The sequence below is a fragment of the Mugil cephalus genome, chromosome 21 (genome assembly GCF_022458985.1).
Source record: "Mugil cephalus isolate CIBA_MC_2020 chromosome 21, CIBA_Mcephalus_1.1, whole genome shotgun sequence".
Classification (NCBI taxonomy): domain Eukaryota; kingdom Metazoa; phylum Chordata; class Actinopteri; order Mugiliformes; family Mugilidae; genus Mugil; species Mugil cephalus.
In genome coordinates this window covers 14,145,552-14,168,687 of record NC_061790.1, presented here as the reverse complement: position 1 = coordinate 14,168,687, position 23,136 = coordinate 14,145,552, and the positions used below count along the sequence as shown (strand labels likewise).

Genomic DNA, 23,136 nt, shown 5'->3' with positions numbered 1-23,136 from the left:
ATTTGCTTGTGTCGGGAAGACAGATGAAATGAACAGCCAGTGACAATTTACAGTGAAATTATGGGACATTAGGAGGAAGCGGGTCAGTGACTCTGAGCAAGTGATAATGTGACTTCAGCAAAACAAAGTTCATGTTCATATTTAGAAAAAGAAATTCCAGGGTTTTAAGAAAATACAAACAGGGGATTGTCTCACACACACACACACGCGCACACACACACACCAGCCAAATCCACTAAATCCTGGTAGCTTAGTGTCTTTCAGCTTAGGAATCCCTGTTTCTCTTGTGTCTGTCAGTGGACCTATGTGTGTGTGTGTGTGTACACCTACTAGCCATAACATTATGACCAGGAACCATTGCCAGGTTGACCTGACCTCCCCTCAGCCCATAGGACCCAAAGCCCCCCGCCACAGGACGCCCTCAGAAGACCCATGTCCATTCTCTGATGAGTCACAACTGTTTTGGAGGCACAAGAGAGACCTACACAATATTAGGGGGTGGTATCTGTGTTATCCTCAAACTCAAGTCCCCTACCGGTTCCCTGTGAGTTGCACAGTATCTTTACTGTTCCTAGGACTGCACCCTTCTGGACTGAGGCTTCAGATGTTGTTCCTGGGATCTGCTGGAACCACTCTCCCAGTTTGGGGGGTCACTGCCCTAACTCCCTAGGTCTAACTGCCCAGGTCAGTGCTCCTACTATGACGGGGATCACGTTAGTCTTAACCTACCCCATCATTCCAGCTGCTCTTTCAACCCTCGGTACTTCTCAACCTCTGTTCTGATGTTGGCGACAGCTGGTATCGCCAGATGACTCATCACCAACCTTTTCTGCTCTCTGTCCACCACCACCAAAGCAGGATTTCCATAGCCGCCCTACCTCTACACCGCCCCACTCCTCACCACTCCACTCCTCCCCAGCTATTTTTAAACTACCTTTTCTATCTTCCCCATGGTTTTGCGGGCTTTAGCTACACCCATGCTTTTGCTACTAGCAACTGCGGGCTACACATTTAAGTTATGTTCCAACATCCACTGAACGAAAGAAAACAACCGTTATGCAGTTATGAGCTTTCAAGCAGAACACAATGAACGGAATAAAAGATAAAAACTTAGCGGACGACTGCGCCAATGATCTAATGGATTCAAGGCAAGCTTCCCTACCGGCGCTCCCTGGTCTGTGGCCGTATATCGCATCCATCTCCTCATACCATTCTGGGACGTTTCGATCAGCACCACTCGTATTGTTGTGGCCCTTGGCTGCCCAGTAATCGGCCTTCAATTTTTTAAGGTTCTCCCAACAAGGACAGAAAAGCCCTCACCTCCGGGTTGGTCCAGAACGACATTACTTTTCCAGTCATCATTTAAAAAAATGTACGGACATGAGAGCAGAAAGTTGAAAATGAGCAGCTTACTACTAGTCAATATCGTCTGTCTAGTCAAAACATCCAGCTTTGTACCTGGTGCTGATTCTTTTCTGGACCAATCAGATTCACCTACTTCAGAATTACCAAGAAAAGTATCCCTTTGGCCTTGGTCTGCCCACCTTCTAGCAATGGAAATAGTGATTTAAAGTGGGCGGTGCGGGGCGGTGAGGAGGTAGGCCATGTATGGAAATCCGGCTTATGTCTGGTTGGTAAGCCGGGAGTTGTCAGTCTCGAAGCTGAAGTCCCACAGAACCTTGGCCCTGTTGTTCTCAACCACCTTCTGTGTATATACATATATATGCAAATTAAAGTTGAAGTTGACAGTTGCAATATACATAATTACAGAAGAAGTGACTCTTATAAGAAAAGCACTTTATATGTCAATCCACACACAACGATTTAGCCTGCGAAGGAGCACGTCAGTCATATTTTATGCCAACCCCTCTTGTGATAGATTGCCAACTGCATTCAAGTCTTTCAAATGTCACAGTGAAATTGGGGCCAGATAAAGCTGGGCTTTAAGATGCTTAAAAGCAGGGCTGGTAGTCCCTGGACCAAGTGCGTAGATACATTAGTCAAAGCATGTGGCTTTAACTTGGTGGCCGGGACTAGATGCGCCTTAATGAGATCTGCCAGCACACCACTCTTGATCGTTGTCTTGGCGAAGAGGCTGCACCCTTTCAAAATCCAGATTTTGCTGATGGTTAGAGATAAACTAACCCAATGCTAGAAGCAGCTCTGTAAGTGGATACACGGACATCAGGACAGAAATATGGTTTAAATCAGACTTTTCCTCTCAGTTTTTTTTTTTTTTTTTTACCAAACTGAACCAACTTACATCTGCCACGCACAGAGAGTGTGAGGAAAGTTCAACAACACTTTCATTAATTAGTAATTAGTTTCATTCACATTGTAAAAGCACGTTGTGAATTGTTGGTGTGAGAGAAGGGAGGGGGAGAGCTGGAGGCACGGAACAGGGTATGGATGAATGATGGATGAACAACAAAAGTGAGAAAAGAGAATTAGTTGCTCAGTTTAAATATGCCCCCCGGCAGCCTCATGGCAACACCAGACTCCAATTTAGCTGAAGGCCTTTGTCATGCCATACCCAATTTCTCTAACGTTTGCCACCACGCTTCACCTTGTGCTGCTTAATAAAGGATATAATCCATATAAATAAAAAATTACACACACACACATATATTAACATCTTGGTTTGGATTGTAGATACATAGCGTTATTAGCCTACTCTGAAGGAAGATTCTTTATGCACTGCACACATAATATAATAATAATATTCCTGGAAAATGTCCTCTGTCTTAGTTTCCTTCTCCGTGCAAGCTTTCTGCTCTGTTTCAGCCTGCCTCACTGCTAGCTGCACTCTCCCTGTAGTCAGCCACTCCAGCTGAGGAGGTTTGCGACTTTATCACTGTGGGCCTGTTAGAGCTGCTCTATAGGAACCCGAGAGTGGAGCACCAGAGTGGATGCGGCTCTCGACCAAGTTCAAGCACAACTCTCCACAAACCATTTTCCCCCCGTAATAGCGTGTGTTTCCTGGCAGCTGAGTGTCACTGGAGGGCCACTTACAGGGACAGGCGCAGCACCTGCCCAGCTTTCGTGTGTTTTGTTCCATAGAAGTAATAGCTCTGTTTATGATTTGGGTCCTTTGACCCGGAGTCAGTGGGCTTTTGACACACATGGAGATTGCAGTGGTGTAACTGCTTGTGCAACGGTCTTACGTAGCTGTTTCTTACGCTTTTATTGCATTCTTACTTGTGCGCGTGTATTTCGTGTACATGTGAAGACAGGGCTGTCCTATTTAACAAGAGCTTTCCCAGGCTTCCAAACAGGCCTGGTATATTTATGAGAGCTTATTATTTTGGTATATGAGATGGCATAAAAGTGGTGGGGGGCCCGCTTTGACATGCTATGCCAGCATAGTCTGGGTGACCCTGCAACACAAACCAGCAGCTTGTCGTCAGCAGTGCTGGAAACAAACCATCAAACATGAAACTATAGAACTGACAACTAAATGCTTGTTTGTGCTTTGATGACCTATGTATCTCTTTTTTTCAGTTTTGCTTTTTTATTGTTCAAATCAATGAAACTATACTGGCTGAACATGGCATACGAAAGTCTCCGTGCATATTCAGGTGTCCCTCCTCCCTGTCTTCCTTGTCTCCTCTCCGATGCTGAGTGGAGGCCCTGATCCCTGTGGAGCGCACGTCCATTTTGAACCCGGAGGCTGTCAAGCATGCTGTTCGTAAACGAGCAAGCTAACCTGTGACTGTCAGTCTCCCCTCTTCCGCTTACCCTCGTCTCCGTCTCTGACTTCCTGTCCACGTTTCTTTAACCTCCTCTCCTCTTTTTTTCCCCACTCACATCGCACATCCCTCGGTTGCTTGTAAAACTGTGAAAGCTTGTTGCCTCACGGGGAAACAGAAGTCTTTGTCGCACAAGCAGGCGGCCCATTTTGTCCCCGTCGGCCCCACTGGAGATGCTCCGAAAAGAAACGTTTTTCCCCACCTTCCCTCAAGTCAAATATTATATATCACATTCTCAAACACACGCAAAATCAATTAAAGGACGACAACTTACAAGCATATGAAGTTCCTGGAGCAGAGGCACATCCAAAACAAAATGACTGATGATGAATTTCCTTCAAATCTTCCTCAAGTTTCATTTAAAAAAAGAAAGGCGTTGTGTTGCAGATGTGGAGTAAACAGCGTCTGCGCAGCATAGACAGACAAACAGGCCTCAGAAAAAAAAACAGAGCCCGGGGCCAGCGGAGGTTAAGCATGTTCATTAATTTCTGTAGTTTCTCTCCCGCTGGCCCTTCTTTGCTTCCTGGACGTGCCGCGTATCTTAATAGGCTTCGGATCCGCGCTGGCTGTTTTGATAATGCACAGAAATGCCCGGAGAAAGGGAGGGAAAATAAGAAAGGGAAAGACAGAGCGGGAGGGGGATAAATGAAGACATGAACAGATAAAGAACACATGTCATAGGAAATAAATTAGAGAAATTAAAGCGGGGGGAATAATGGCTAGGTTGAGGGAAAGTGCTTTAATTGACCAACTGTGCAGCGTCTGCAGTTACAAATCCAAGTCAATATTAATAAAACGTCACTGGCATCAGATTTTTATTTACATCCGCATAATGAGTAATCCACTGCACACAGTAGCAAACGCTGACGGAGATCTTCAGGCGGTAATGGCTACACGTGTATAGCCTTCGTGGCTGTCGCCTGTACAGGCAGCGTGCTTTAATCATTGGTCTCTATAGGTTAACGCTTAACTGATGGCGATTAACCAGCTCAGAGCTGCGTTAACTGTGCGGGGCCAGAGGGCGCAAAAAAGGGAGCCTGTCAGCCAGCTACTTCCTAATACCCCACTGTTCCACCAAGCCCCCATGTGGAGCGCCATCTCTCTAAAGAGACTTCAAAGGCAGGCATTTCCAGACCCGATGTAGGCATTAACCTTTGACTCAGAGAGTCTCTCTGGGCAAACAGGGGCAGCCTAATTGATGCTACACGCACTGCAGAAAAGGAATAACATGTCCTGGTGGATTACAGCAATACTTTAATTTCCTAATCTTATATGCAGGCGGACGACAGCGGTGCATTTGCCGAAGCAAAGAGGGAACATTTCTTTAATTTATTTAGCTAATGCTGTGTGCTGCTCCAAAAAGAGCTCATCTGCTCTAATCGTCTTATTATGCAACTGTACCTGGGTTAAATATGCATTTAACAGAAAAGGAAAATAAAATCACAGGTCCATTTGTGTGGGCTGTAACAAATTTTTGGTTGAAATTTGGGGCACTGAAGTGGAACTTCTTCACCATATTTTGAAGGCTTTCTCGACCGTAATGATCTGCTGCATTACGTCAACTATGTACCACCACCATATTAGAAGTTAAGCACATTATGGGAAACACTGTAAGTGCTACTTATTCCATAAACCATTGAAGAAGAAGGGGATGTAGCAGGAAGATGCACTAAAAGAGCACCAGTCAAACCTCAAACGAGAGTAGAAATAGATGGAAATAGGCCAGCTTCATCCATGCTGGTGAATGTATATATTTATGAAACAGTTGTGGTCAGCTGAATTAACTGCAGTCAGGCATTCATGTAATAACTCTGATACATCTAAATGGTACAACATCTTGTTTTCAGTGTCTATCCAGTGGCAGAACAATACTTTGCAAAATCTTATATTGAACTGACTTGAGTGGAATTTGCAGGTAACAAACCAGGATCTAAATAAAGAATGAAATACGATAAAAAATAAAAATAGAATCCTCGGGATGACCTAAGCTATGTATGTATTTGAAGATAAGGAAGAATGGCCAGGTGCAATTTTCCACCAACGTTGTGGTTTCCAGATGGTCAGATAACAATGTTGTGGCTGGAGATGGAGTAAAGCCCCTGTTGCCTCTTGTCTCCCCAGATAATGCTGAGTGGACACACCGGTTAATTTTCCACCTCATGTCCTGGCGCTCTCACAGAGAGATGGAGGGAGCGATAATTCAAGCTGATAAGCTATGTGGCGACTGAAGAAACGTTCCAAGGGCCTTCCGCGCGGTTGCATTTTGTTTATATGCATTGCTAATGAAATCACAGTCTTCGCTGGGCAGTAGGGATGAAATACGTATGAAACAGTGCTGGCGGATGGATTTTTGAACGCACGAACAAAGAGACGGATAAGATGATCAATGCACAATGCGTGAGTCAATTTTTAGGTGCACACAGGTTTTCCAAAGGTCTTGCTAGGTAGATGGAAAGCTAAATGTCAAGTTCATATCAACAGGGCTTACTTTGTCGTGTATATAAAAATGGACTGAACCTTATTGATATCTTAGGTCTCCTGAAGAGCAGCATTGAAGCTCAGTATGGCGGCTATGGGCCGGCACGGTCTTGACAGTGTCTAACGCACTCATACTGAAATGAAAATTTAGCAAAGAAGTAGAGCTGAGGAGGGCAGGTGATGCTCAGGCACAACTAGCTACTTGTGATGCATCCCACCAGTCACTCAAGGTGCCCATCCCTTTAATTACAAACAACTTTGACATTTTAAACGGCTGTGTTAAATAAAACTACAAGGCTGTAAACATGTTTCATGCTACTATAAACTACTATAAACTTTTTTTTTTTCCCCATTTTAATATGGACATTAATGGGATTGGCTCGCTTCATAAACCAGCCCCATGTGGTCATTCCAGGAACTGCAGTTTTTGGCACTTCTACATTGGCTACATTTTTCAGTCCCTGAGGCCACGCTTTTATTAATAAAAGGTCCTGAGATTTTGCACTGTGTTGAAAAGTTAGAATACTATGCTACTATGAAGAATATGGGGCCACGGTTTCAACTTAGATCAACAGCGATGGGTACACTGTTGCAAAAGAGAGCTTAACTTTTTTTAAATTTACCCATAATTCAAGGCTGACATAATTAGGGTGTTATGTTGTGCCTCTTTGCCAGATGAATGCCAGTCACACAGCTGAGTCCAGCCAAGCTGTGGCAATGTGTTATGGCAAGCATCATGCAGCAGCAGAACATTTTGTATGTGTGAAGTGTTTTGCATCTCATATTTTTTATTTCTTGCCAGCAGTGATATGACACAGCCAATGACATTATCAAAAAAATGTTTTTAGTTTCTGGTTAATTGCTCCTGTCCACCTGTCTGCTTGTTTGAGAAGCCACTCCAAAAGCTAAAGGATCTAGTGCTTATTTAGGCCAGGATGTTGGATGGGAACATTGCACTTTTGTCCTAATTTGACAGTTTAGCTAAACAGTGTCATTAGGGCAACACCTGAATGACTCCCATTTGGCATCTTATTTTGAGGCTAATTCACACGGGTGGCAGGTTAGAAAATGGATTCTGTCACCTTGAATTCAAGGTTCTTTCATGGTTGTAACATGTTCTAAACAGCCTCTGATTGAACGCTTGGTTGACACTGATACTGATTCGGCTGCGCTTCTTCTTGTTTCCAGGATACCGACCTGCTGGATATAGCCTACATAAAAGATGCCAGAAATGGAAAGTGCACCAAAACACCAAAGGTAAGTTTGCCATTCACAAATCAGAGCAGTTTCCTTGGAAAGAACTTTAGCTACACATACATAAAACATTTGTTCAAAGGCATTACGCCTATTTTCTATGCAAGAAAACACACTGTTCTTGTTTTTGTCTCCAAATGAGTCTCTGTGAACTCAGCGAGCAGTGTCATTTAAGGACAGAGCCGGGCTTTTTGGTGTGATGACATGCTTTGTAAGTGTTTATTTTTTTTTTTACGTGAATCAGATTCGGTCTGAATAGGCCTGAAATAGCGCCGGGTGCTTGTGATGATTGATATATAACCGCAGAGCCTTCCTACAGGTTGACAGATCTGGCAGCCGTTCTGTGTGGGAGCTGTAATTAATGTAATTGTCTCCCATAAAACCTTCAGAATTTACATTCACTTGGGTATTGACTTATGTGTAGCTTTGTGTGTGACTGAGGGAGTGATATCATACTTATTATCGTTTTTGACAAGCGAGGAAGCAAAGATCAGACGGGACTGACGCGACTGACAAATCCGATTTGAATTCGAGCCCCGCAAAAACAGTACATGGATGGTTTCCCGGGAAAGCACTCCAGGCCAGGGTATCCAAATTGCTATTTCACAGCTAATTAAAATGCTGTTCATCGTGAGCACTGAGAGAAGAATTTGAACACACTTTATTTTTTTTTAATCTGGCATAAAACTTTCAAAGATTTTAGCACATTCTGGTGAAAATAAGAAGCTTAATGCAATTCTTGCAGTTAATTTCCTACTTACCAAGAGATGATTATGACAATAACTTACATTCTTCTAGAGTTTTTTCCTTTATATTGCCGCACAACGACTCAAATAGCTTCTCTTGGGAGGAGATGCAAGGGCATCGGCAGTTTGACTCGGTGCGGCGGCAGAAGCGAGTGGGGGTCGTGCACTGCCGCTCCGTCTGGGGATTGAGTAATGATGGGATGAGTAGAATAACACACAGAGAGGATTCATGCATCTCTAAAGAGCTCACAGAGTGATGCTACCCAGGGAGGAGACACGGCCACGTGACAGGTAAGACGGTCGAAGCATTGGAAATCCATTACTGGGAGATGGAGCGGTGATGCACCCTGGGCATTGTAATGGGAGCACCAGTGAGACACAGTGTCTGAGGGGCTGATGAGACGAGGAGGGGAAGGGAGGGAGGGAGAGAAAGAGGGGAGAAGGTGGGGCGGTGATGAAGAGGCGATGATGTGGCCATTTGATGAAGCCAAGTGGAGAGGGTCCAAGGAAAGGCAAGGAGAGCTTTACTTTTATGTAAGGGCTGCGGGAGGAGGAAGGATGAGGGAAGGACACAGAGATGATGCGGGGTCAAAGGAAACTGTCAGGCGACAGGCACAGATAATACCAGACAGCGGTCGCTGTAAGTGGTCAGCACTTTCGCGGGCTTGCTTCTTAAGCATTTCTCCTTCACACTTTTTAAGGATGCTGTCAAAAGGTTTGAGGCTTTGTGAGGATCACGGCACAGTTATCCTCAGCTTAAAGACGCAGAGAGGAGTCACAATGTTTTCATTTATGTTGGTGGGATTCAGTAGCAAAAATACACTGTGGAGACAGTCGGTTATGTCGACTAAAGAAAACATATTTCAAATAGATCAATATTAGGGATGCGTTTAGGGTTATGTCTAAAAAAAAGTCGACATTTCAGCTTCGTTCTGCGAGTCATACATACATGAAAGTCCTATTTATACTGCGTTGTTGTTGTGTCTGTTGGTTTTATATTTATGTGCTCTCTACTCTTTAAAGCTACTCCGGCTCCCACTCAAGAGCTCCCTCAGCGGCATTCATTCACTCATTCATTCATGCAAATTACAGGAAACCAACACACTCGTGATGACATGTCGGTAAAAGCCTCAGAAGTGCTTTCATTGTGCGCTAGTCAAGAGTCCTGCGTCTCAGCGAAATCTCGTCAGACTCAGATACAATCATTCTCAACAGACCGGCTCGAAATGGGCTCCAGATGGAGAGGCTTGGTCTCGCCCGCCACTTGTTTCTACTAGAGCTCCGGTTTCTCCATATTGTCTCCGAGCGGCATCGGAATTTCGTGCCTGCACGTCGCTACCTAGGTTTGGAGCGTGCCGCTGTGTTCGCTGACCTGCTGCCGGTGTGTGGGCAGCTCGTCTGACCTTCGGTGAACTTATTGCCACTCTGCCCACGCGTTCCAGCGTCTCGGTTATGATTCATGCGTCCCTCCGCGCGAGGACACACGCACACACAGGGCACAATTCAAATTTCACAGAGGAGCTGCTCATCACTATCGATTGTACACTGTGTACACTTGTAACTGCGCAGGCACAAATCCCACACAGGAACATAAGCAGCGTGTGCTGACTAGAATAGCAAAGCATGACAGAAACGGTGTCCTTTGTTTTACCACGCTCAGGGTGCTGATGTTAATTAGCATGTGTCCACCCCGTCATCATTCAGGCTGATTAGATTGGCCGCTCGTCACAGTGACAAGAGCCAACCTTTGCTTGACGGGTGGGTCCAGAAATAAATCACCAACCCTTGGGTCTGGTGAACAGACCACTAATCATCATCTACTTCGTATACACACACAAATAGCTGGCAGATTTGTCATGCGCGAAGAACAGAGGGCACGAAGACGAACAAAAGCATTCGCTGTTGCTTCCGAATTTGTTCCGTTATTGTGGCTGTCGTGTCGTATTCAGGGTGGAGGCGGAGGAAGTGAGTGTTTTGCTTTACTGCGGCTCAGTCATCGGATGCTTGAACACTAGATTTGTCCAATCTTTTACGTTGTGTACCTGAAGGATTTTTCAGTTGTGCGTCGCCCATCTCGGATTGTATTGCTTTTTGAATGAAAGCTGGACAAATGAACGTACAGCGGCGTCCCTGTCTCCTTTGTCAAAAAGTTAGGAAATATGTAGCTCTCTGTGGAGAGACACAGTGTTGTCCTCCATTGATAACCGATAGAGAGCTGCTCTTGCGGGACCTCTTTCATGGCCGTTGAACAGCCACAGGAGGTAGGTACTTCTGTGTGGCCCTGAAAAACTGCAAGGTTCGTCGCCGCTTGATTAAACTCTCGGTCCTGTTCAAGTAAAACTCGAAGGTTAAACGAGAAGTTTACTTCTCTTTCATTGTGGTATTCATTCTTGCAGAGATGAGTCATGTCTGATCACAACATAGAAGTAGGGCAGTGTAAGACAAAAACGTCAGCGCAGCAACCACCCTGGTTATAGTTATTATGGTTTTTCAGTCAGGACCAATTCTGTCAAAGAGACATATGCATATTGAATAAATTATTTTTTGCGGTAGTGGCTCTGTTCTACGACCTCCTTGCCCTTCCAGCCGGAGAGCAGAGCCAGCAAAGGCACTCACACAGCAATAACAATGATGTCAGTGTTGTTTTCGATGACGATGACCAAATTATTTCGTCGACGCCCCTTTTGGCGGTGACGAGCTAAACGTGGCACTTTGATGACTAAAACGTGACGAGATGTGTGTGAGTTTTCGTTGAGATGAAATTGGATGTAAATGTTAGTGGGTGGTCTGTCAGACCTTTCTGCCTGTTGTGTGTGTAATCTGTCTGTCCAAAACTAAAAAGTATCAACAATGCTACTGCATCCTATGTTTGTTTGGGCACGCCCACCACCATGCAGCGCACATTCTGCACAGCGCGCCTGCAGTCGGTCAGTCGGTCACTAGTCTCACACACAGACACACAGTTGAGTTTATTAATTTATTGTTGCTATATAATGTGACTCGACTCTCCGACAATCGGCTTGTGATAAATTTTATAGTAAGTTTTCCACATAACTCCTGGCGGAAATGCGCTGCTGACATCAGGCTAAAGTTAGCTTGGTTGCACTAATGTCATTCTTTAGCTTATGTGTAGAACATGCAGGAATTTTTAGGGATAAAACGTTGTCATATTGACTCATGTCCAAGTGACTGAAACATGGAGGAAAATGCAGCATTTCAGACCTGTTTCTGTTCCCCTGTTTCTGTAGCTAATGTAACATTAGCAGCATGTTTAGCCATATTTACATTCAGTGACGGTGTGGTCTGGCAGACAAGGTCAATTTGAGCTTACGTGTTCCTCACCCATTGCTCATATTTTGGCCATGTGTATGTTTATTTCACTTTAGCAAATTCTCAGAAATAAAGTCACAATTGGCTTTTTTGGAGTAATGAACATTGATTCCACTGTTACCACTTTATCTTGGTGTAATGCATAATCCTTAGTAGATCAGAAAGTATTTGCTGTTGGATGGAAACATAGTATGTCTAAAAAACATTCCTTTGTTGTTGTAATTATTGGTGAAAGCTCACATTGTGCTGATCTTGTAGATCTGCTCTTTTCATCACATTTATGTGACACTGTTGTATCATGTAGTAGGGCATAAATTCATGAAAAAACAAACCAAAACAACACAAGTTGAAATATGGAGATAAAAAGTTTCTGCCCAACATCAATGAAGTACAGCACGGCAGCATTGCATCTCCATCAATGGGAAAGTCTAGAGCTATAAATCTAGTAAGAATCTGGTTATTATACAAAAGCGTGCAATTCATAAAACTGTTGTTTTATGAATTGCAATGCTTGATACAACCTGTCGACCTTTATTTCAAATTCTAATAATTATTGATTTAAATTAATTCATTAAAAGACTAATGTTTTCTCCCAGCTCCCATCCCATACCCTGAGCTCCTGCAGTGGAACAAGATCTATATGTCTTTATAAGGTCCTACTTTTTTTTTTGTCAAACGAGCACTAACACGATACCAACAGTTCTCAAATTCCACATAAAAAGTAAATTCACCGGAAGCAGAAGAAACGCGCAAGAAAGGAAAACTTCATGTAACTGACAAATCAATGTTTTATTTCATACATTTGTGACAGCAAGACCATTCCTCACTGCTGAGGGGGTTATGGAAGTTGTAGAAAAAGTAAACCGGAACACCAGAGAGACACTCCACAGGCATCCACTCTGGTTATAAACAAGAAACCTTTTCTGTTACTTTACGCATGTTAAAGCCCCTGGTCACTGTTACAGGCCCCACATCTCCAAACCAGCCGTTCATACTGTATTGTCTCTTTATTAAATCAGCAGATTAGTCTGTTCCTGCACAGCGTGTTCTCTCTCCGCAGCCCCAACCCATCAGCTAATCACACTTGTTTGTGTATCCACTTTACTATACAACTAACTACTATACTATACAACCGTGTTTGGGAAACTTTAAATCTCTGTTCTGCTTCCTTGCGCACTGTGAGAGGCTTATTGTAAGTCTGTCTCTGCCCTCTTGCTTCCTGGAAGCGCTCCCCTGTCTGAATTGAAGACGAAAATGTAATCAGCATCTCACCACGCTCCTTACAATAGATGTCTGACACCCAAAAAAAAAACATACTTTCTCTTTCTGTCTTTGACAACTGAACAAATATCCGCCTGTGCACAACCCTGCCTGTGCAGCTCGGGTTGTAATATGCATCTTGAAAATGAAATCCCGTAATCATTCAGTGTTGTGAGCTGCAGCTTCCATTCTCAGGTCTCTCCGTAGACTCTGCGGGAGGGCAGAACTGAGTGTGGCCTGATAATTCAGTGTTCAATTATTTTAACCCAACCTGAGTCTGATATGTGCCGGTTATTATTTGTTATGCGGGAGGGTCGCAGGCTCAGTATACAGATGAACTCAAAATAGAATTGTAGTATCGAGGAGGGATCGTATACCAAAAATATTGGTGAGAGTTTTTAGTAGGAAGATTTTTGGGGATTAGATGGTGGCAATGACAGCGATATCCCAAAAGAAAGTAGGCGATAAGACAAAAAAAGCCAAGGGCATAGATGCTTCTGTTAGTGAGGCAGAGCTTGCAGATGGCTGACGGAAACTTGAGACTCCCTGAACATCCAGAGGGATGAGGTGAAGACTGGGGTTGCGTTTTCAAAGGTCCGAAAGACAGACCGACAGGACTGCAGTGATGTTTAAAGGACACGGAGCAGAGACCTGATTAGCTTCGAGTACGTGGGCAGAAACGTGTCTGGACGTCAAAACTGTAAGTGAAGCGAAAGGAGAATTGACAGAGCCAGCCGGAGTAAAACATATTTGCTTGCAGACGAATGAAGACAGAATGTGAGAGATCGGATCCTTGAAATAAAGCCTGTGGTTGCTTTTTAGCAAACAAGTTATCGGAATCATCCTAGAAGAGAACCAATTAAAGTCTGCAGTCTTGTCAAAGAAAACAGTTGATAAAGGAGGGCTGTGTGGACTGATGTTATCTGTAGAGAAATACATAAAAACACACCATTCAGCATGTAGCCAAGGGTTTAAATTCCAGTAATGCTAAGACAAGTAATATTTAAAGTTGATAGATGCGATAGACGACCTGTCCATTTGTGCTGCACATCAACAGCAGTTTCCTGGCTGTCCTAATAGTGAATTCCCTGAAGTCTGCCTTTAATTTCCTCCGCAACTATTTGTTCCTTCTGACTTTTATTGTGAGGTTGAGAGGAAGTGGCCACCGGCTCTCTCACAGTCCAGGCTTGCAGCAGCAGCAGGGATGGCTGCTGCTAAATACAGAGCAACTTGTGTGTCCCCGGCAGTGTAACGGGATATGGGAGAGGCCAGCAGGCCATTATCACCACCCCTCCGCCTGGCCAACAAGTCGGCTAAAGCTCTGTCTCCCACAGCAGTAAGTGCTAAACAGCTCCTCTGAGCACACAGCGAGCTACTGGAGGTTTCAGATCTGTCTTTTGCCATCTACTTACTCGGTGCACATTCAAAGCAGCTGTGTTATCACAGCATTTAAGACGGTGAATACAATGCAGAGTATAATTCATGTGTTTGCTCCCTGGCTTTTATTTTTGTTACTGCGTAGCTATGCCACAGCAAATATTTTTTCTTTTTTTTTCTTTTTTCTTTTTTTAAACTTCTGAGTTTACTTCACTTTGAAGGGAGTGTTGGATGATACATCGCTGGCAAGCAAAACTCAGTTGAAGCCGTTGTATATTTTTTTAAGGTGCACAAAGACTCTCGGCGTGGCACTGTTCATTTCCATCATCCGCGCCGTCTGGCGTGTATTGATGACGGACCGGGGTCACGGAGTGTGCTCCGGCTGCAACAATCACACTCCTTCAAGTGTATTGATGTAAAGAGTGGGCAAGGCCTGCGCCTGACCCTGAATGCAGCTTCACCCTGAACCGCCGAGAAGGCACTGAGTACCCCCTTTTCAGTATGCAACGTACGTTTAAATTGAATATAACCTAATACTAGCTTCGATATGTATTCATGTCATTCATATCATATTCTACATTGTGATACGGTTATATAGTCCAAGTCCAATTGAGTCAGCTAAGATAATATCTGTGCTATATGTAGAGGTGTTACAGCGTGTCTCAGGGACGTGACGATGTGCACATGAGCCTGTATTGCAGACGTAACGTGGTGCTTATATGCAAACCCTCTTAGCTCTCTCACTCCACCCCAGTGAGACAAAATGTAATTCAAACCGTGGGCTCATCTGCTGTTCAACTACCCCGTCACCTGTAGTTGAATAGAAATAACAGTTGATCCCTGCTTAAAGGCTGACATGCAGGAATGAGCGTTAACCTATGAAATGGATGCCGGCAGCACATCTCGCTCCCACCGTTAGACTCTAGATTAGTGTCACATGGCAGCGTGCTGAAATAGTGGACTCGAGGCCATTATTGTTTTGGACCGCATTAATGATTAAACCCTTAAGAAGCCGTATTTCACATGATGGTTTGGGAGATGAGAAACTGGATGTAAAAGGAACAGCTGAGCCACAGTGAGGGTGATTAAAGTTTTGTTTGCACTTACATACTTTACAGGCTTTTTTCCAGACCTAAGGGTTCCTTCGAACTGTGGTGTTTTTTTTGCGGTGGTGTTAAGTTTGACGTCACGAGAACGTGACGACGCCACCCCAGTATGCGGCAGTTATGACCACTGACGCATCGCAATCCCTGCAAGCGTGGAGAACATTCAAGCGATCCTCCTGTTTATTTTATTTTATTTTTTTTATTTTTTTTGAGATTTACTGCTTTGTCAGTGGAGTTCTTGAGTCAGTGCTGGGAAAGAGAGGAGCAGTAGTAGCGCAATGGATCTGTAACGCCTGAAATACTAGACTTAAATAAGCAAGGGGCGTAAATGAGTTATTGTGGTGACTCAGTGTGACCAAGAACTGAGCCGCACACACACACACTTCCAGTATCCAATACTTCCCCCTAAACAGGAGCGTTTTTGGAGGTTAAGTAGTTTTCCTGAAATCTCGTTTAGACCCTGGGTACCTCCGAAGGTTCCTGGTCCCAAAGGAAAAGTGGTTTGTGTATATAAAGACAAAAGAATAAATAGAGAGAGATTAAATACAAACTATGGCTCTGGCTCTGGTGCTTTTACTCTAGCTATAGATAAAACCTTGTGTTGACTTCAGTGAGAACTAGGGCTGAAACAATTCATTTCTAGCTGCACAGTTTATACAGTAAGTATAACAAAAATGCTAAATGATTCCATTGTAAGGTTTGGTGTCACGTAATAGTGAACAGATAAGCACGTAAGGTTTTGGTAATGATTTGTTTTAACTGATTAATGGAATGCACAAATAAAAGGCAGTTACTAGAAAGAGCTATTTTTTGTGTGTGTGTGTTTAAAAATGGATGGAATAAAACACAATCCAACATTAGCAAATATTTCATCTTAACCAGGAGCTATCCGATCACAGAAACGGTTGCATCTGTCTGATGGCAGCTTTCAGCACCGTCAGAGTTTCCCCGACTCCATGGGGACACATCCAGATGTCTTGTTTCTTCTGACGAAGAGTCTCAAAGCCCATGAGATCCAGTTTGTAGATTTTTATTTATTTTCTTTGGTTAATTTATTGCCAGTCTGCACATCAGTACAGACTTCAAATCCTCCGTACAGCGCAATTCACTGGATGAAGACAGGGAGAGGTGTGGGAAATGTGAATGAATGGAATGAAGTGCAACTTGTCCTGCCCTCTCAGCGGACCCTACACAGAGACATTTTAGTTCACAGAGGCATGAAACTGTCTGACAGTTGACAGGTCTGGAGAGAGAACTCCCACACGCTCCCGTTTTAGACATGTCTCCCTCACGCACACATGCACACAAGCACACAAGCACAATCATACTCAGGAGACTGTGTTACAATGAAATAAACATGCCACCACCACGTTTGATTCTCATTTTCTTCCCAGTCTTAATCAGATAGTTGGTCTGCTCAGGGCCAATATGAGAAGAAGAGATTGGATACCGTTGCCCAATATCCTTTTCATCACAGCGACTGGCCGCAGGGCAAATAGCAGCTTGCAGTTCAGAGGTGATTAAGCAGACATAGGGACTCATTGATTTCCATAAAAGAAACTGCAGTGCCATTAGTCATCATAAGCAATTGATTAGAGTTGGACATCAATAAAAGCTCAAGGTGAGAAGCAGCAGCAGGGAATGAGTAAAGAAAAAAAAAAGGAGAAGCAAGGAAAAGGTTAGCATGATGGACCCTGATGGTTCGGGGTTTGATTCTTCAGTCAATGACATTGGTAATTCCTGCTCACAGATGAATTCCCCTGGAGTGAACCAGGCCATCTCATTACCGCTCACAGAGAAATCGAAAGGGAAGCCTAGCCTCTCTTCGGGCCGCCTCAGAAGCGGTCCTGTTCTCAGCTGACATGGGACCGAGCAGCTGGATCAGGATGAATGAGGGGGAAAAAAAATGACTGACTGAATGAACGAATGAAATGGAGACTGTAATGATGAACAGAGTGGCCTGTGTCAGTGGCGAGAAAGAGTCACCCATGCAGATCCAGAGATTACTATCTTGGTGAAAAGGCCTGAAGAAACACAATGGCACACCTGTACAGGTACCGTTTCAACCTCTAGCAGTACCCCAACTGGAATGTCGTAAACGTTTTACTGCAGAGAATAGATTTCTCGTGTTGTATCTTCTACCTTTGTATTGCTTTTCTGCTTTGTGAATGGAACAAAAAAAAGAGAAGAAATGGTTGTGAAGTGGTGCGATTTTGTTTGACCGCTTCGTTCTTCCACACTCACAAACAAACAAACAGTAATTCAAGACCTTCACAGCATTGCTTTTGGTTATCAGTTGTCCCCATTATTCAATTCAGTCAAGTCAGCTGTGCATTGTGCTTCGTTCAGACTCAAACAAGTCCATCGGCCACATGCAATCGTATAATTTTGTCTTAAAATTGCAAAGAAACAGTGACAGGTTAAAAAAACAATCATGCACAAACCACAAGACCTGGAATTACCCAAATCCTTCAACAACTGCCAATATTAAATTTCTCCATGCATCTAAATCTTGCAGTGATTTGACCAGTACCTTTGCAAAGAGAAATTATTTCACTACTGAGCAGCAAGCAGCTTGACTGAAACCCAGAAAGTCCCCAAAAAAGAAAAGTACTGAAAACCATCAGTGGGAAAACACATTAATTGCTGGACTGTCCTTTGCTGACACTTTCCTTTAGTCACTGTGCCGGTGTCAGTCTGTTCCAGGGGAACTTGGCACATGTCTCCAAGTCACTTGATGCCCATGGGGAAATTAGATGTGACATTTTGTTAACCCAACAAAGGTCGTCCCAGTGGATCTGGAACCGATCAAATAGGAACCAGTCGAAGCAGAGAGCAGGGCTCGCTGCCAAGGGAAAGTCGGCATTTTATTTGGAAAAATTGGTATTAACACAAACATGCATTCGTCTTTTATCAGAGTTCCTGCAGGCAGAGAAAAGACCTATCCATACTTACCGTCTAGATGCACAGATATGCCCTCGCTTCTTTATCAGATGAGCTTGAGTGCTCTATGCATCACCCTAAGCCGAACTCTATGTAGAGTTGACATTGATATGATAATTTTCCTAAGTGTTGAATTGGCAGTTGGAGGGTTGGACAGAAGATGAATTTTTTTCAGCAATTTTATCCATTGCTGTTGGCTCATTGCTTTGGTTTTTTTCTGATAGCTCGCTAACGCATTGGTTTTAAGGGGTTGTAACCGAGTCAAGTTGATGAAATGCGTTCAGAGGCAGCCTTTTGCAGCTGGAAATTCACACCGTTGCTGAGGCAAGGCACCAAATTAACGAAAGATCAGACAAAGTCGTGGTTATATTTTATATGTAATTTTAATAACTGAATCCCAGCTTTCAGATAAGTTGAGTTAGTTTGATGTGGAAAGTTACCCGGGGTCACTCCGCTTATTATGCTTTGGCATAGACCTGCTGGGCCAGTCAGATCCATTGGGTCACTAGTGCACAACAAAATGGCTCTGACTGGCCGACCGACAAGTTGTGTGTGGAGGCATTTCCTTCTCTCTATTGGCTGAAACATAATGAAATTCAAATTGCTATTGTTCAGTTGCTTTAAACCCACTGGCAGCTCCAGAACCATGTCCTTGGGTACAAAGGAGCCCCCTTGTTGGAAGCCACTGCTGAAGATTGTAGGAGCCATAAATCTTAACAGTAACTTGTTTAGTCTGCCACAGACAGGTGACTTACTATACGTCCACAATCAGCGTCCCCTGGCAGTCCCTCTATTGACTCGTCCTGATTTATCTCTGCTCCCATGCAGTTCAATCAGCGCGTCACTGTCAGCATATTGAACCAGTTCCTCTTTTCCAGCAGTCAGGTAGGGATCCCAGTCTCTGATGAGTGCGCTGATATATAACTGCATTGGACAGAGAGATCCTAACCTTGCACTCGCTTAATTCACAGGCATGCTACTGATTAACTATCACTGGCTTTAAACACACTAGTTTCTAACGATTGTTGATTTTCAGCATGACGTTAGATTGCGATTAGGAAAAATCAAACTTGATTTTATACACCGAGCATTATCTCAGAAAGGCAGTCAGTGTTATTATCGCAGACAATTATCTCAATCAAACAACAGAATTAACTTTCGGTGGAGGTGTTCGGTGGCGCCACTAACTCGGTGCGCACACACGAGCCAATATGCACCGACTACCTCGTAGGTGAGGATGAAATGTGAGGTCTCATGACCAGCCTGATGGGTGTGTTACCATGGAAACCATAAGGAAGAGAGGGCGAGCCAGCAAGGGCAGGAAAAGGTTTCTGACACATGGCAGCTTTCCATTTGACCGCGACGCATAGGAACAAACACATTAAGCGCTAATTAACTCTCCTCTCATCTACCAATGCTCACCGTCCTCTTCTCATCTCCTCTGTCACTTCATTTTAATTGAGCATATCTCATCAGTCAGTCTAGGAATGTTTTTTTTTTTTTTTTTAACTTCCAGTAATTGGAGCAATATTTGCTGAGATTCATTAGCCTGTACCAGACTTGTGATTCATAAAGCGATTGGGGGCTTTTGATTCTCTTCCAGTGAATGTCACTTTTTAAAAAAAGCATCTGTTCTTAATTAAACATGCAACGTGACCCTTCAGGATTGCCCTTCTGTTCTTCTTCAAATGTTCGTGCATCTTAAATGAGACTGACTGACAGGGAGTACTGAAGCTCCGGATCTTCAGAACCACTTTCCTGCTTATTTCTTGCATCTTCCAGAATCCTCTCTGTACTGCTATCTACTCAGCAAGGGCTTATGATGTTCTGAGAAACCTCTCAGATGATTCATAAGTTTAATTGAAAACTATAATCTGCCTTACTTTGCTAATGATCAGGCATGGAAATGAGGCGCCGCTAATGGAGCATTGTTCACGATCACTGATCATTTGAAACTGTAGATATCTCAGAGCCTGGAAGGACATAGTTAAGTAAACATTCAGACGTGCCTGCGGGCCGTTTCTCCGCTTTACTCCCTCATTTGTCCGGATTTAATTGGGTTGATCAATATCTCCTCCACGTCTTCCGCCACACTGTTATCGTCCATGTATTCATAGCAGATACGTGGTGGACACATCGCGGACGAAGGATGAGATGAGAGGGCGGCTCTCGGGAATTCTGATAATTGCCACTTTGGTCGCACCAGTCAGCTCCTGACGCCATTAATCAAGCAGGTGAGACCGACCGACAGGCACATGTGTGTCCCCGTGTGATTATTTTCTTAGCTGCTCGCATGTATAAATGCGTGCACGCGTGTAATTTTCAGGAACCTCCGCACTGCTGAGACTTAAGAGACAGGTGACCTTTCTCACTCCCTCCGATGGTCCCTTCCAAGCGCACAAGCCCACCAAAGGCTTAATTGGTTTTTGATAGTAAATCTCAGCAGGGTTAGTGAAGAGAATGTCTGCTCTTTAATGCTGCTGCTCCAGAAACCACATGGCTCTCTTGAACTATTTCCTGACCAAAAGACCAGAACGAATGGAGGTTGAAGACAAATTTTTTCCTCTCACTTATACTTGTTTTTCTGCAGGGAATGGTTTGTGAATGAATTTTTGGGGGATTTTTGCCCACAAGGACATTTAGTTTTAAGACAATAAAAAAAAGGTCTTTTGAGAATTTCTGTTTGTTGGCTTGTTAGATTATGTGCAGGCAAATGACAACTTTTTTACATCAATACATGCATGAATATTTACTCTTCAAACTGTGGAACTGAGGCTTTAGGGTGCATCATGGAAATCATCACTGGTACATAATGGAACAATCCCACTATTTACATAGCTTTTTTCCTATGTCTGATTGGCAGTGATTACTTTAAGGTAAGGGTCTCATCGATGCCTTTTGGATAGACATGCTCATTACAGCAAGAGAGCAAAAACTTGTTCATGTGGACAGTTTGGATCCAAAAGTTTGGTCTTTTTTCAACATGAATGATTTCACTTTCTGGGCATTTATTTCTTTCAGGAAGTTGTACCAAGTTTTTTTGTTTTTTTTCTCTCATCAGCAATTTGTTTTGTCGGACAAGCTGCAGCGCTTCCATTCTGGACACGGCACGGTTTGGAAGCTGACAGACTGCAGGTTCTGTTTCGCGAGGGTAACACTTTCCAGAGTTGCTGACGATACTGTCTTGAAAAACGTGTCCACTTATCAAGTACGGTTAGGGACGTGAACGTTCTGTCAGTGGAATCAACCTGCTGAAATTTCCGACGCGTCCCCATGCATTAATGGCAGAATAGTGACCGGGGGTTGTCCAGTTATTACTTAATTAATGTAGCTGACTTTTATTCATCTTTCTTCGTCAGTCACAGCTAGCCTCGGTTTAGTCAAGTAACTACTTGAGGTTTAGATCGAGAAAAAAGATCACAGTTAAGGCTAAAAGATACCCTTTTTGCATCGTTAAGCGAATGCTTCTCCTCTGAGTTAGAATTCCTGAGCCACCATTTCCTTGGCAACCGTGATAACGAGTCCGGCTGCAGCGCCGGCCGTTTTAATCACCTTAAACAAAAAGGCCACTGCTGTCGTTTTCCAGGTGAAGTCAGGCTGCAGCTTCCTTTATCTGTTTTACACTCGTTATGCCAGCCTGCTGCCGCCTTTCAAACCGTATCTTTTGTTAACATGCGGCATTAAAGCAGAACATTCCATTAGCGGCAGGATAACCAGACATGACCCTATAATAAATATATAAAAAATATCTGCAGCGAAGGCATTCCGCATAAAACAGGTGGAATCATTTCATCCCGCCGTGTAATCTTATGCGCTGCAATTATGGAAACATTTCTCTGAGTGAGGCGGCTCCGCTCAAATACCTATTGTTACAAACTGTACTGTAGGAATTTAGCTGGAGCGGTATGTATAACTGTCAGTTGCCCGTGTCATGCCGAAGATACGAGCGTGCATTCATAGCAACGTGACGCCGCTGTAATCACATCCTCCAACCACGGTGGCAGGTTTCTCATGCTTTAATTCAAGGTGGGAGAGGATGAGCGTGGATTTGGCTGCAGTGCTCTGACTGGGAATGGCAGACAGACAATGTTGGGAACAGAAAAGGCTTCGACGTTGTGTTTGTGCCGCCTGTTGTGCGAGCCGCTGTGTTGGTGCGGTCAATGTGTTAGAAGCTTATCTCAGGAAAAATATTGTCTCCTCTTTCTAGAATATGTTCAGGTTCTTCTCTCCTTTTTCTGTCTCATATCTCCTGGTCTGCCATTAAAAACCTGAGATTGGCATCTGTTGTATCTGGTAGAGAAGAAGCGTGGACTGATAATTATCTTTTGTCAAAGATCGGTCACATGGAATCAAAGCCGATGAGATGTGGAGGCTGGTTCCTCATGGACTGTTGATTTCTCCCGTCGTGTGTGTCATTAACGCCGTGGGGTCTCGAAATGGGCTGCCCCCCGCATCAGTGTCACCTCGAACCAAGGCCGTAGGATTAAGTGGCTGTCTGAATATCGTCAAATATCGAAAGGCTTGTTTGAACATTCAGCGAGTCTTTGTTGGCAGATCAGCGGAGCACACAGATGCCACACCAAATGGGGCGTCATGCGACGGTGGTAGGCGGATGGTTGGTTGGTGGCTGGCATGGCCTGGTCTGGCAGATGGTCTGGGGATGTCGGGACAGCAGCTCTCTGTGTCACAGTGGAACTAATGATGGCAAAAGGCTAAATGAGGACTACAGACAGACGATAAATCACAATTATCACCGCGCAGTTCTCACCAAGGATCCTCAAATGTTTGCTCAGGGGTTTGGAGGCCCAGCCAGGACTGTTTACGCTCAGAATTATGTCATCGGGTGAATTTTGCATAGAACAATAGCATGTTAACTGGGTTAACTACAGCTTC

General features: G+C 44.0%; 1 protein-coding gene across 3 annotated transcripts in view; it reads left to right on the top strand.

The window, feature by feature from the left end:
• LOC124999051 (1-phosphatidylinositol 4,5-bisphosphate phosphodiesterase beta-1) overlaps positions 1-23,136 on the top strand; it is a 117,902-nt gene that overhangs the window by 28,424 nt on the left and 66,342 nt on the right. For all 3 annotated transcript variants that reach the window (XR_007111131.1, XM_047573795.1, XM_047573796.1), the window contains exon 3: positions 7,416-7,484. Coding sequence is in view for 2 of the 3 variants with exons in the window: in XM_047573795.1 (XP_047429751.1) it covers positions 7,416-7,484 (69 nt within the window). In the remaining variant the exon portion in view is untranslated. The remainder of the gene's footprint in view (positions 1-7,415; positions 7,485-23,136) is intronic.